Raw genomic sequence first — 13,835 nt, 5'->3', positions numbered from 1 at the left:
TCCCTGATCACAGCAGAGGGAACAGAAGAAGACAGCTTTCTATATAATTTAGACTAAAAGCGGAGTTCATTCTTGCATTCATTCTTGCATTATTATTATTCTGATGCAATATGTGTCATATTTATAACAATGAAAAAAGGAGCTTATACTTATTTTTAATAAAATGCTGTCCTATAATATGTTTAAACAAACAGGCACAGAATCTTAGATCATTCAGCAATTCAATATAGTCAGAACACTCTCGTTTCATCTGTGTCAGGTTCTTTTAACGATAACCTGAACAGTGCAGTCATGTTGCACCCTTCATTATTAGGGCATGGATTCACATTTCCTCTAGCCAGATGAATATTTGTTAATATAAAATATTGTAACAATTTTGTAAATATTTCACTAAAATATTCAGAAATAGCTGATTCCAGTCTCAGTTGGAGGAGTCAGGTTCTGATGCTCTTTCCATTACAACAACAGAGTAAAAAAGACCTCTTTGAATTGGTTTTGTGGATGCAGAACAAGACAAAGAATCGGATAGAGAAAAAATATGCCTGGGAGAGGGAGAGGAATAGTTGGATCTGAAAAAAGAAAACAAAGAAATATCAAGGTATTTATCACTTATTTTTGTATTGTGTATAAATAACAGTAGAGCTAAAAACTAAAAAAAACCAAACTAAAGGTTTGATCCGGATCAAAACCAAGATTGGATTACGTGATCTAATCCGATTATGTAACCCGTTTTTTCTTTTGAAAAACACATTTTCAAGATTTTATCCAATCCATTATCCAAAATCCTACTGGATTACTTTTGAAAAACCGGGCCCAGAAGGGTGGATTCAGCGTGGATTTCATGGCCAAAATGTAATGAAAACTTTAAAAATGTATCAAATAATACTATATTTGGATCATACAGTATCTTACAAGATATCATATTTACTCATAAGGTTTTAATTTTATTTGTTCATCCGTCAGGCTACAGTGATTATGTAAGCTTTAACGTTTTCAGCCTTTCAGTATAGGCCTACAGCAAAGTAGAAAGAGTTTGGCCTCATAAAATAATCCCCCAAACAGCTGTCAAAATTGACAAAAAAAAACAATTTTTATTCTGTCACTAATTGATATATATATTCATCACAATCAAAAAATGTGTTTAATTCAATACATCTATACTTGATACTCGTTATAAATATCCTCAATGTACAGTGTTTGTGTTGTAGGTCTCAGATGAGCGGACTGCTGGAAGAGCATGGGGTGGGGTTTTTCTTGTTTTTAGTTTTTTTAAATGTCTGGGTTTTCATTTCAAATAAAAATAAACTTATATTGACCCCTCATTGGCTATTCTACTTGTTGCTCTTTACATATAGTTCTACATTGTGATTTCCTATCCTGTTTGAGCACTCGTTATCCAGCACTGGTTATCCAGATTTGGTGATCCTAAAAAGTTCCTATCCGGATCAGATTGATCCAATCCGATTTTTTTTTTAAAAACTGGCTCCAAAAGTAAACTGGATTACGTGATCACGGATCGCAAAAAAGGATTACTAAATCCGGCTCAATTTTATCCAGATTAAACCTTATGAAAAACCGGGACCTGATGTCAATGATTTCTCTTTAGAATTTTGTTACGTGCTGCAACTGTAGTTTCTGGGTCACTTCGGACCACCCAATCTGCGCAGCCCCAGCACTCGCAGAACGTAACCCACGTAAAATACTTACACACGCGCATGCGCACTCAGGTTCCGCAAGCCAAATGCAAATGCTAGCCCACACTGGTTTGCAGCGGCCCTAGATAGCAACATAATAAATTAGCAAATAGCCTTAACTCCGAATTTACTGTTTAATGTGAGTTTTTATTTTACACTTTAGTGCGCTACGGCGGTCAGATTAACGTGCTTTATGTAGATAATGTTTGATTACTAAGTGAAAGAGGTTAGATTATTTTGGCGCTCGGGCGGACCTGTGCTAGTTTAGCTAATGATTCTTACTTTTCAGAAAGTTAAAATATAAACGTTTGGTAATATGTGGAATATTAAGCGATGAAAAAATACATATCCTGACTGATTAAAAGCTTGTCGTAAGTATTTTTCCCCTCATCTACTTAACAGGGTATGTTTATCCAGCTAATCCTATCAACGTTATGTTAGCTGGGTTACGCTAATCCATTTGAATTTAAGAGTTAAACAGCTGTGTGAAATAAACAACAACAAAGAAGTGCCAGCACAAACTTTATTTGTTACTTTTTTGGGGGTTAATTATGATGTGATTGGGTAATAATAATTCGTATTTGTTCTGTTCTGTTTTCACGGTGAGTTGTCATTAGAGAAATGTTTAGATTATGTCGTGTTGAGTTAAATGTACACACCTGAAACTAACTCGGGTTAGGTATACAGTATACTTTTCCACTGTTATTATTATTATTAAAATATGTGTCCGCCTAGTAGAAGTAAAGGTGTTGGAACCAACATTCAAAACACAAACAGGAAAATGTCATCCACAGGACCCCTGTGATCCCTCATTCATGTGTGTCAGCCAGGGTCAATAAAATATCTGATAACTAGATTTTTATGACAAGGCAAGAAAAAAAAAAGTTCAGGATGCAAAATGTAATTTGGTGTGACTCCCCAAAACTTGATAAATTAAATATTAAATATTAAAAACGTTTTAATGCTTAAAAACGTTTGTTTTTAAATAATGATTAATGTGTTGCCACTTAATATTTAATGTTATTTATACCAAATGAGTCATTAAATGAAAACTTTTCTTGAAAGTGAAATGTAAATTCATTCAAAACCATATTAAACTGACAGAAATAACAATTTATGCATTTGGTTATCCAAAGTGACTTACATTGCTTTCTGGTTATACATTCAATTAGTTCATGATCTGACTGGAATTCACAACCATGACTGTGACATTGCATGCTAGTTACAGGAATGCAATCATACTATACATAAAAAACGTTTTCCTTTTCTATATGGGTGGTGTGGACAAGTCTATTGACTGATAAATAGGCAATGCCATTTTATTTTTCATGATACAATGTGGTCTGACTGTGTTAAAATGTAGCACCAGTTTCTACCATTTATTTTTTAATCTTTCAAAAATAATGACAGTAATTATGTCTGTTCACTCAAAAATATAAAGCATTACAATTGTGAAGAGTAATGTGTGAGAACAAGGCAGTAATCGAAATGTCAGTGCCATGTTTTCCACAGTTTATAGAAGTTTGAGATGATTTCAAAGGCTGTTAAAATATTTATATTTTCCTATAATTATATTTTCTTAATCGGTTGTCATCATGAGCAGGATTGCTTTCATGAAAATATTCCAGAAATGTTTCCTTTTCCGAACCATTAAGATTACTCACCTCTTCCTTGGGATGAGGGATGTTTGTAGACATCATGTACAGTCGGACATTTGTATTTCTTTTGCAAAAAAGGCCTCTAACACTAACTTGCTCTATTCTTTTTCTATTGTTTTCTTCTTTTACTGCGTTAAGCTAACTGAGACATGTTGTGTTGATTGCTTCCATTGTCCTCATTTGTGAGTCATTTGGATAAAAGCATCTGCTAAATGACTAAATGTAAATGTAGTTGTAGGTATCATGTACAGGCATCATGTCCTCTGAAGCACCACTTCTCATTTATTTCCTTCAAAATTTCTTCTATTATGGAGATGCTGGTTAGACGTAGTATGTGTTAATGATCAGGTAATGTGTTTTAGGGGGCCATGTTTTAAAGCGTGCCACATCGAATTCCATAATTTTTTAGCTGATAGTTGGGAGCAGTTTGATTTAAATTGTTGGAAAACTTCACACTGACCAAGAAACTCAACAACTGCATTTGGCACAGAAACCAGTGCTATACATATAAAAAGTTTCTTATTTGTTTGTTTTTTCCAACATTATAGGATTGCTTCATCTATCACACCTGTGAGCCATTTCTGCATGTAGAGAATGACTGATTGCTTTGGGCTGGGGAATGAACCAGGAACCCTGGTGGCTGGATCTGGGTAAGAAATGTCATTTCACTTTTTAAACTCCATCACAAGTTACCCATTTTCTGCCTTTTTTTGGCCTTGTGTTTCAGACATTTCTTTTTAGGATCAAATCTCCACTTTCAGATTTCAGTGCTAACACCCACTGCTATTCTTACGTAACATAATAAGTAATATCAAACAAGCTATAACAGATAAAGCATTGGTATTAACTTGGTTGCCCATTCTTGTGTGATGCAACATTACTGACTGGTCTAATGGAGCACTAGGGTTGCAACAGGAATTACATTTTCACAATACAGTAACTACCTTTTAAAGTGCTTTATTATGATTGAAACTATTTTTGCTAGATGTATATGTAAAAATAAAAAGGCTCCATACATGCCAGTTACTTGAAATTCATTGTCCATAAGTATTTCAAAGTATCAAGTACATGTTTTCAAAATAGAAAATGAGGACCTCTAAATAAGAGAGTGCATAGAGACCCTCTTGACACTGTCTCTTAAGAGTCTCTTAAAATAAACATAATTTAGCCTTTTCATCTCATGGCATGGTTAGTTAAGCTGTAGAACAGAATGTGGTACAATCGTATAAAAACATAATGAGATCATATTAATTGAGACTATGCTGTCAAATGCTTTCTGGGATGAAAATGCACCTCCTTTATTTTAAATACATTTAAAATTATACATTTGGTCACTTCTCTCATTTTCTGTCTCCTGAACTGTAGTCTAATAGGCTTCATCACTGTGTGACTGCAGCGAATGTCAACTCGCACATCTTTAAAGCAGCAGAATTTAAATTGTGCTTCAGGCCAGCTGAACAATGTTGAATTTTGTCTTTGTTCTCTAGGTATCAAATGGTCTGAAGAAGCCATGGGAAGCTGTTTTAGCTGTCCAGATAAAGAATCGATCCCTGACAATCACCAGAGTAAATTTAAGGTCGCTATTTTTTGCATGCATGTATTAGATTGTGATGATCTTGTTTGTGGCGGGTGGTCTTTATTTGGTTTGAGCTAGGTTTGGATTGGTTTCGATGTGTTCAGGTGGTGAATGTGGATGATGATGGAAACGAGCTGGGAGCAGGTATCATGGAGCTGATGGAGGATGAGCTGGTCCTGCGCACGCGGAAATGTGATGCTGTCAGGTGGCCTTACCTGTGCCTGCGACGCTATGGCTACGATTCAAATCTCTTCTCGTTTGAGAGTGGCCGTCGCTGCCAGACAGGTCAAGGTAAAGCTAACGTCTCCATCCCATACACTCACAGATCATACTTGAATGTGCATAATTGCAAGTTTATAAGAAATGCATTTTGTAAGATTTGGGAATGATTTGTACTGACATTTACAGTCAGAAATTCATCAGATTGAAGGATTCCCAAATAAGGTCTGATCATAAGCTCTTTGAACAGTTATTAATGTACAACTGTTAACATTTGAACCCATGCTTTCAAAAGGATGAGGTCGAGAGATTTTGCATGCTTTAACGGGTAAGTCTGGCTTGATGTGCTCCAAACAGTTAGCTTCAACACTACAGCGCCTTTCAGGATTAGCAATCATTTGCTTCCCTGATAAGAATCAGATTTATGTTACATGTTTTGTGTTGTGTTTTTGTTTTTTCATCATTGGGTGTATTAACTAGAATCTTGTTTTTTTTATTGTTCTAATTATATGACCAGCACCTGTGTGTGTGTGTGTGTGTGTGTGTGTGTGTGTGTGTGTGTGTGTGTGTGTGTGTGTGTGTATATATATATATATATATATATATATATATATATATATATACACACACACACACATACAGGCGCTGGTCATATAGTTAGAATATCATCAAAATATTTATTTCACTAATTCCATTCAATAAATATATGAGTTGAAAATATATCAGTCTATTTCTTTTCATTTTAATGATTATAACTGACAACTTAGGAAAATCCCAAATTCCGTATATCAGAAAATTAGAATATTACTTGAGACCAATACAAAGAAAGGATTTTTAGAAATCTTGGCCAACTGAAAAGTATGAGCATGTACAGCACTCAATACTTAGTTGGCGCTCCTTTTGTCTGAATTACTGCAGCAATGCTGCGTGGCATGGAGTCGATCAGTCTGTGGCACTGCTCAGGTGTTATGAGAGCCCAGGTTGCTCTGATAGTGGCCTTCAGCTCTTCTGCATTGTCCAGTCTGGCATATCACATCTTCCTCTTCACAATACCCCATAGATTTTCTATGGGGTTAAGGTCAGGTTTTGCCGGAGTTTGCTGGATAATTAAGAACAGAGATACCATGGTCCTTAAACCAAGGTACTGGTAGTTTTGGCACTGTGTGCAGGTGCCAAGTCCTGTTGGAAAATGAAATCTGCATCTCCATAAAGTTGGTCAGCAGCAGGAAGCATGAAGTGCTCTAAAACTTCCTGGTATACGGCTGCTTTGACCTTGGACCTCAGAAAACACAGTGGACCAACACCAGCATATGACATGGCCCCACAAACCATCACTGACTGTGGAAACTTTACACTGGATCTCTAGCAACGTGGATTGTATGCCTCTCCTCTCTTCCTCCAGGCTCTGGGACCCTGATTTTTAAAGGAAATGCTAGATTTACTCTTATCAGAGAACATAACTTTGGACCACTCAGCAGCAGTCCAGTCCTTCTTGTCTTTAGATTATTCTGACGCTGTCTGTTGTTCAAGAGTGGCTTGACACAAGGAATGCGAAGCTGAAACCCATGTCTTGCATACGTCTGTGTGTAGTGGTTCTTGAAGCACTGACTCCAGCTGCAGTCCACTCTTTGTGAATCTCCCCCACATTTTTTAATGGGTTTTGTTTCATAATCTTCTCCAGGGTGTGGTTATCCCTATTGCTTGTACACTTTTCTTCTACCACATCTTTTCCTTCCCTTCGCCTCTCTATTAATGTGCTTGGACACAGCTCTGTGAACAGCCAGCCTCTTTTGCAATGACCTTTTGTGTCTTGCCCTCCTTGTGCAAGGTGTCAAGGTCATCTTTTGGACAACTGTCAAGTCAGCAGTCTTCCCCATGATTGTGTAGCCTACAGAACTAGACTGAGAGACCATTTAAAGGGGGGGTGAAATGTTCGTTTTCACTCAATATCCTGTTAATCTTGAGTACCTATAGAGTAGTACTGCATCCTTCATAACTCCAAAAAGTCTTTAGTTTTATTATATTCATAAGAGAAAGATAGTCTGTACCGATTTTTTCCCGGAAAAACACGACCGGCTGGAGGGGTGACATGTGGGCGGAGCTAAAGAATCACGAGCGCCAGTAGGCTTTTGCGTTGAGAGCATTTGGAAGTTGTGACATTACCGTGAGGAAAAAACCATCATCCCAAACAAACCATGGCTAACAGTCAGATTCAGCGTATATTTATGATCCAGAATCAGATCCAGAGGCTGAAACTGAACGAGAGCAGCAGCAGCAACGACTCGCTCCGAGCGGGGCTCGAACCCGGGTCTCCGATGGGAGGCGGACGCACTAACAAGGAGGCAGAGATATTTTAAGCAGTCTTACTCACCGCCTGCGGTTCCAACACAGGATCGTGACCCTTTTTCTTTGGGATTGCATCATCCTTAAGAAATAAACGATATGCAAATCCGTCGTCAAACTGGGCCTTGTTTGTAAAACAAGCATCTTCAAAATGCAGGGAACAAACAAAAACACTTGCACAACTCCGTTGATGCTCTGTAAAAATAAACTCCATCCACTGGTCCCTTAATGCAGTTTTTTTTGGTAATCTGTGCAGGGTTGTCTTGCCCTGGCAACCAAAAACACACTTCTTTTGTGACATTTCGCGACGCTCTCGCTCTGGTCAGTGGATGTCTGTGCTCCCAGTGCTCTGCTATATGGGAGTGCGCGCTCTTCCGGCAGAAGTGCCCTTAGGACCCATAAGGAAATTCCACTCCATCTAACGTCACACAGAGCCATACTCGAAAAAAACTTTCCGAAACTTGGGAACAAAAATACTCCTTCAAACGTACAACTTAATTTTTGAAACTTTGTCCATGTTTAGCATGGGAATCCAACTCTTTAACAGTGTAAAAAACTGAGTATGCATGAAATAGCATTTCACCCCCCCTTTAAAGACCATTGCATGTGTTTTGAGTTAATGAACTGATTAGACTGTGGCACCAGGTGTCTTCAATATTGAACCTTTTCACTATATTCTAATTTTCTGAGATACTGAATTTGGGATTTTCCTTAGTTGTCAGTTATAATCATCAAAATTAAAAGAAAAAAAAAACATTTGAAATATATCAGTCTGTGTGTAATGAATTAATATAATATACAAGTTTCGCTTTTTGAATGGAATTAGTGAAATAACATTTTTGATGATATTCTAATTCTATGAACAGCACCTGTGTATAACACACACACACACACACACACACACAAATATATATAACAATAGTAATATATTTATTATTATTTGGAACCATTTACAATAGTTAGCGTCGCGTCCACTTTTGTTAGAGTAGAGCAACAAATGTTTTTATTAACCGTTTGTGTTGACGTTCTACAGGGATATTTGCCTTCAAGTGTTCACGTGCCGAGGAGATCTTCAACATGCTGCAAGACATCATGCATAATAACAGCATCAGCGTAGTAGAGGAGCCTGTGTTTGAGCCCACTCTCGCACAAGCTGAACCAGACCTTCCCCTCACACCGCACACACCAACCAGTATGTCTGCACTTCATTACATCAAGCTTTGATAAAAACTGTGAACAGAAACCTGTGAGTAAGTTGCGCTCCACCAAATAAGTAAGGGATAATGTACATTCAGCCGGTTGTTATCGCAGAATAACCCCCGACAGGATGATCAGGGCCCCTACATACAAAACCCCCCTACTAGGGGTCTTGTATCAACCTGAAGTAAGTTATTCAGAGATAACAACCAGCCTGATGTATGCTGCGGTAGGGAACTTTTGACGATATTAGCGGTTAATAAACAGAACTGTTTGCATCTTGCGGAAGAACATTGTAGCCGGAACTACTTCTCTCTGTTTATGTCTATGAAGAATCACAAAGGTACTGGGTTACTCCACCGCGGTACCCCCGAAGCAATCTAAAATAGTCAGAATATAAACACTTATTATAGGTGCACCCTAGTGATTCAGGACAAGCCAAAAACACGATTTGGAAAATGGATTCATGGTGTACTCGCTTATTATATACATTTTTCTACATTTTGAACACAAACAAAGTTACGGACCGCAGCTCTGATTGGTTGTTTTTTACCGGGAGCGATGTATTTCTGCAAATGGCAATAGGACACTGGGAGGAGCCAGAGGAGCTTGATTTTTTTCACAGATTATCTGTCTCATATTCTACTGTCAGGACATAATGACAGGTTTAACAAATATGTAAAAAATATTTTTTTTACAAAAGTTCCCTACAGCACCTTTAAGGGGAACAGTGCAGTCAAACCACTTATTACACATTTCACCGCATAATTAAGGTGATAAAATATATTGATTTAAGACAAAAATATTTTAAAATCTTACCAGTTTGTTAGTTAATTCTTATAATCCATTACAGTGTACAAAATAGTCGCAATATGGCAGCAGTTGTGTTTGTATGAATCAATACCAGGATGGCATAATTAAATAATTGTATGCATAATATTGAACTGAAGTTGAATATAATAAGAGATGCAAAGCTTCTACACACACACAAAAAAAAAAACCTGGCAAGAGTACAGAGCTGGGTTCAGTTACCCGGATGAGCCTGTAATTTTTTAGAGCCCATCCAATATATCATTTTGGCAATATTATCCGACGATATGAACCGGTTGCAGATATATCGGTATCGACAAATATGGTGCCGATATGCTGTTAATATGAACATTTTTATCATATAATGTAGATAAAATGCTTGAAATGGTGTAATTACTTGGTTTGCTCCATTGTTAGCTACTGGAGACCTAGATGAAGCGCTTTAAAGCTTAAAGGCTGATTTATACTTCTGCATTGAACCTACGGCGTAGCCTACGCAAAGACGCACATCATAAACCATAGCCTGATGTGCACTTCTCCAAAAATCTAATGGCGCGTTAATTCTATGCGGACCACGAGTGCTGTGATTGGTCTCCTAAAATCCCTCGCTCCGTACGTATTTGTGTTTTGTGTGTGTTTGTGCACTTTAATATATTTTTATGTTACATGTTATATAAAATAAAAAAAAGTAAATAACAAATGTCTTACCATTTTATTATACTAAATAGGATTATACAACAGTAGTTGTCCGCAAAAACATAAATCAGGCTTAAATCTATGGGATACCATTGGAACTTTGAATGGCCATATCTCTGTTATGGCGCAGCGAATCCACACCAAATTCGGGAATCCCTTCAGCTCGAGGAACCCTCTCGAATGCATATCGAGTGTAAGTCTAGAGGCCCTCTTTAAAATGAGACCACTCCCTCGTTGATAGCCCCTGGGTTATGTCACTTTGTTTCATAATTACAGTGTATAGGTTTTTCTTTGACTGGTCAGTGACAGCATGCTCCATAGGTGGAGTACATTGTGACATCTGAGGGGCACTTTGTAACTTACCATATGACAGCTTAAAATCTTATCTGATCGAAAAAAAAAAATATACAAAACAAACTAAAATATTTTGTAAAATAAAATATTTTTTGTTAAATAAAATATTGCCGTTTTTTATTAGTTAAAAATTATTATTTTGGAGTTTGACCATGAACGTATTGCATTAATGCTTGGGACGGCCCACATAAATGAATAAAAAGCTTTACATGTCTTGAAATTATAATTTCTTAACATTAGATATTTACTGTCAGTCTTTATTCACCTGTTTCTCGTTGTTTCTCATTAAAATTAAGGTAAATTGTATAAATTACATTGCTAATGTCGTATTATAGCACATTGGAGATTCAATTAATAGCAGATTTGTCTCATTTTAAATGAATAATAAAAACTGAGATGAAAAATCTTCTTAAGACAGAATTTATATTTTACTATGGTAAAATACATGTGCGTGAAAACTAGCCATGCATTGCTTTGCCCCGTGCTCCCCTATATTATGTCACACTTCTCTAGAAAGTTAAATCTGTGTGTGAAGATAGTAGCACAAATACGTGAATAAATATACCGAAGTGAAATTTTTTTGAAACTTTTTAGAACTGCCTAATATTGGTATCGGCCCCGAAAAAACGTCAGGCACTAGTTTTTACTGGTTGTTATCGAGGGTTAACATACCTCGGAATGTCGCGATTTTATTTTAGCTGAACTTTTCTGTAACTTACTAGGTATCTAGCATCTCATGAAACATCTGTAGATAATATTTCCCACTCCAAAAAATATAAAGCAGTACATTTTATTTATTTTAAAGTGAATGAAGCCTGTTTTTAAGATCTTCCAGTAAACAGTGTAAATGTACAAATCTAGTTATTACCGCAACATGCAAAATTGTGTAAATTAAAAAAAAAAAAAATCAAAATCAAGTGTGCTATGATATTTTTTGGCATTTTCATTCATTTATAGTTATTTTAATGCATAATCGTTGTAAGACAGTAATGAAAATCTTTTTTTCTTTGTTTTAGCTCCTGGAAACCTCCTCCCTACTTTACCAAATGGCAGCTTACGGTATCCCTCATTGGGGGATGCGTCCTCTCACCCCTCTAGTCGGCATCCGTCAGTCGGGAGCACGTGCCTTCCATCATTGGGCGAGGAGTCCACGCACCCTCTCCTAGCTGCGGAAGAGGCTGTGAGGGTACGTGAAAATGTAATCAGTTTCAAATCCCATTCACATTGATGGTGATTAAGGTTTCACACATTTCTGAAGAGTACAAATGTTCCTGGCACCCGCTCAAGCGTATCAGACTCAAGTCCTGAATCCTTGTGCATCTCTCACATACACATGAATCTCACAGTTCCAGTGCAGTCAAACTCAGACCCTCTCCTACCATAGTTAAAAAAAAAAACTTCTGTGATATGTGGTATGTTACTCCATTTTCATGTTTCCGTTTCTGATTAAACTGTTAGTGTGAAAGCCAGAAACTACAGGCAGTTGGTTATTGTTCCTGAAACTCTATGTAGGAGCATCCCTAAATATATGGCATGTCACCACTTAAGTGTATTTGTCACTAAAGCATGTATTGTGTCTCCTCAGGGTCACACATATGTGAACACCTCTGGTCTGCTGGAGCAGCACAGCCCAAATGTTTTAGAGGTACCTGCAGAACTGAATGTCTCATTAGTGGATGGAGAGGAAGAGGCCCCTCAAGAGGCCCCTGATCCTGGCCCTCGAGTGCAGCTGGAGCCTGAAGGTGCTCGCTTCGTGTTGGGGCCAACTCCCGTGCAGAGACAGAGGCAGAGAGAGGCAAATTTGTCTGGTGCAGAGGGAGGGGCGAGTAACTCAGCCCAGAACTCAAATGGAAGTGTTATTTCACACCCTAAAAACATTAGTGGAACAGATGCGATTGACAGCAGTAGATCCGAGGAAACCTCTCCTGGAGTCTCAGTCATTCCAGAGAACTTGAACGGTTCGCTCTCAGCACTCTCTCGGCGCCGGGCCCGGCCGCCCCCTCTCACTCCTGATGCCAACGTCAACAACTCAGCCCAGCGAAGAACAGCTTTGCTGGACTACGAGAACCTCCCTGCCCTACCTCCTCTGCGTGAGCACCCGAAGGGCGGCTCCGAAGACGAGGACGGGGAAGAGGTTGTGGCGCTTCAGTCACAGCCCATCAATGGTTTCCACAACCATCGGCAGTACAGTCCTGACCCCACTCACTACTACATCAACACAGAGAACGTGACCGCCCCAATCAGCGCTAACAAGGTGGAGTCGGCCCGCTGGCGGGACCGCGCCGCACCAACCTTCTTTAACTTTGATTTCCGCCGCCCCTGTTTTGAGTCTCACAGACTGAACTACATTGAAGTGGAGACAGAGACCGAGAACTCTAGCAACCCTCAGACCCCAAAGACGCCCACGTCACCGCTTCCCCAGACACCCACCCGCAGGACAGAGCTGTACGCGGTCATTGACGTGGAGCGCACGGCTGCCATGTCAAGCCTGCAGAAAGCACTGCCCCGTTACGATGGTACCTCCAGGAAAACCCGCCATAACAGTGTTGACCTACCCATGTGACCTGTCACTGGTGCTGCCTGAAGGCACTCCTAAAACTTTACAAATTCATTCCAAAGGCAGGTGGACTTAATATCACAGAGGTTTTTTTGTTTGTAACACTTGTAGGGATTTCATGTAGATAAAGAGTGTCGCTCTGTCTCATGTTGGCTTGAGAAGATTAACAGAGGAACTCGTCATATACCTTCATTTTATTCCTATGGTAATATACTACTACTTTTCTTACACTCGTTTTTCAGTGCCTGTTTATTTTTGTTTATTATGTTAATAACAAGATTGGACATCATTCCACAGGTCCATTCCATACGGTACAAATCAGTATTACTGATCACGTTTATTAGTTTTTTGCCTTTATTTACCCTTTATCAATTGACTAAGTTGTTTTAAAACCTGTACCTAAAGATATCTTCACACACTACATTTTGAATTTTTGGCTACATATAATAGATTTCAATACGTGGCACAATAAAAGTCTATTTTGTTTCATTGAGGTTTTCAGTTCTAAAAATGTGCACCATGATACATACACTATGACCCCTTAGCACTTGCTATAAACATGGAACTGGATTGCATTTCCATCTTTTGTCCGATGTGTCTCTAGTGTCATCAGACGGAGATCCTATAACAGTTATCCACAGAAATGGAAAACACTACATGTGTGTTATATGAGAAGTTCTGTTAATCAAAAGTTGTCTGATTTCATCTATTTTTACACTGACAGAAAAGAT

At 38.3% G+C, this 13,835-nt stretch overlaps 1 protein-coding gene across 1 annotated transcript; it reads left to right on the top strand.

The window, feature by feature from the left end:
• Positions 1-1,726: 1,726 nt before the first annotated feature.
• On the top strand, positions 1,727-13,595 carry frs2b (fibroblast growth factor receptor substrate 2b). Its single transcript, XM_026239460.1, has 7 exons — positions 1,727-2,065; positions 3,901-4,002; positions 4,840-4,928; positions 5,033-5,219; positions 8,524-8,682; positions 11,564-11,733; positions 12,133-13,595. The coding sequence occupies exons 2-7, from the start codon at positions 3,972-3,974 to the stop codon at positions 13,108-13,110; spliced, it is 1,614 nt and encodes a 537-aa protein (XP_026095245.1). The 5' UTR covers positions 1,727-2,065; positions 3,901-3,971; the 3' UTR covers positions 13,111-13,595.
• Positions 13,596-13,835: the final 240 nt, after the last annotated feature.

The sequence above is a fragment of the Carassius auratus genome, chromosome 50 (assembly GCF_003368295.1).
Source record: "Carassius auratus strain Wakin chromosome 50, ASM336829v1, whole genome shotgun sequence".
Taxonomy (NCBI): Eukaryota; Metazoa; Chordata; class Actinopteri; order Cypriniformes; family Cyprinidae; genus Carassius; species Carassius auratus.
The sequence above is the reverse complement of the archived record's forward strand: the minus strand, read 5'-3'. Positions and strand labels throughout refer to the sequence as shown.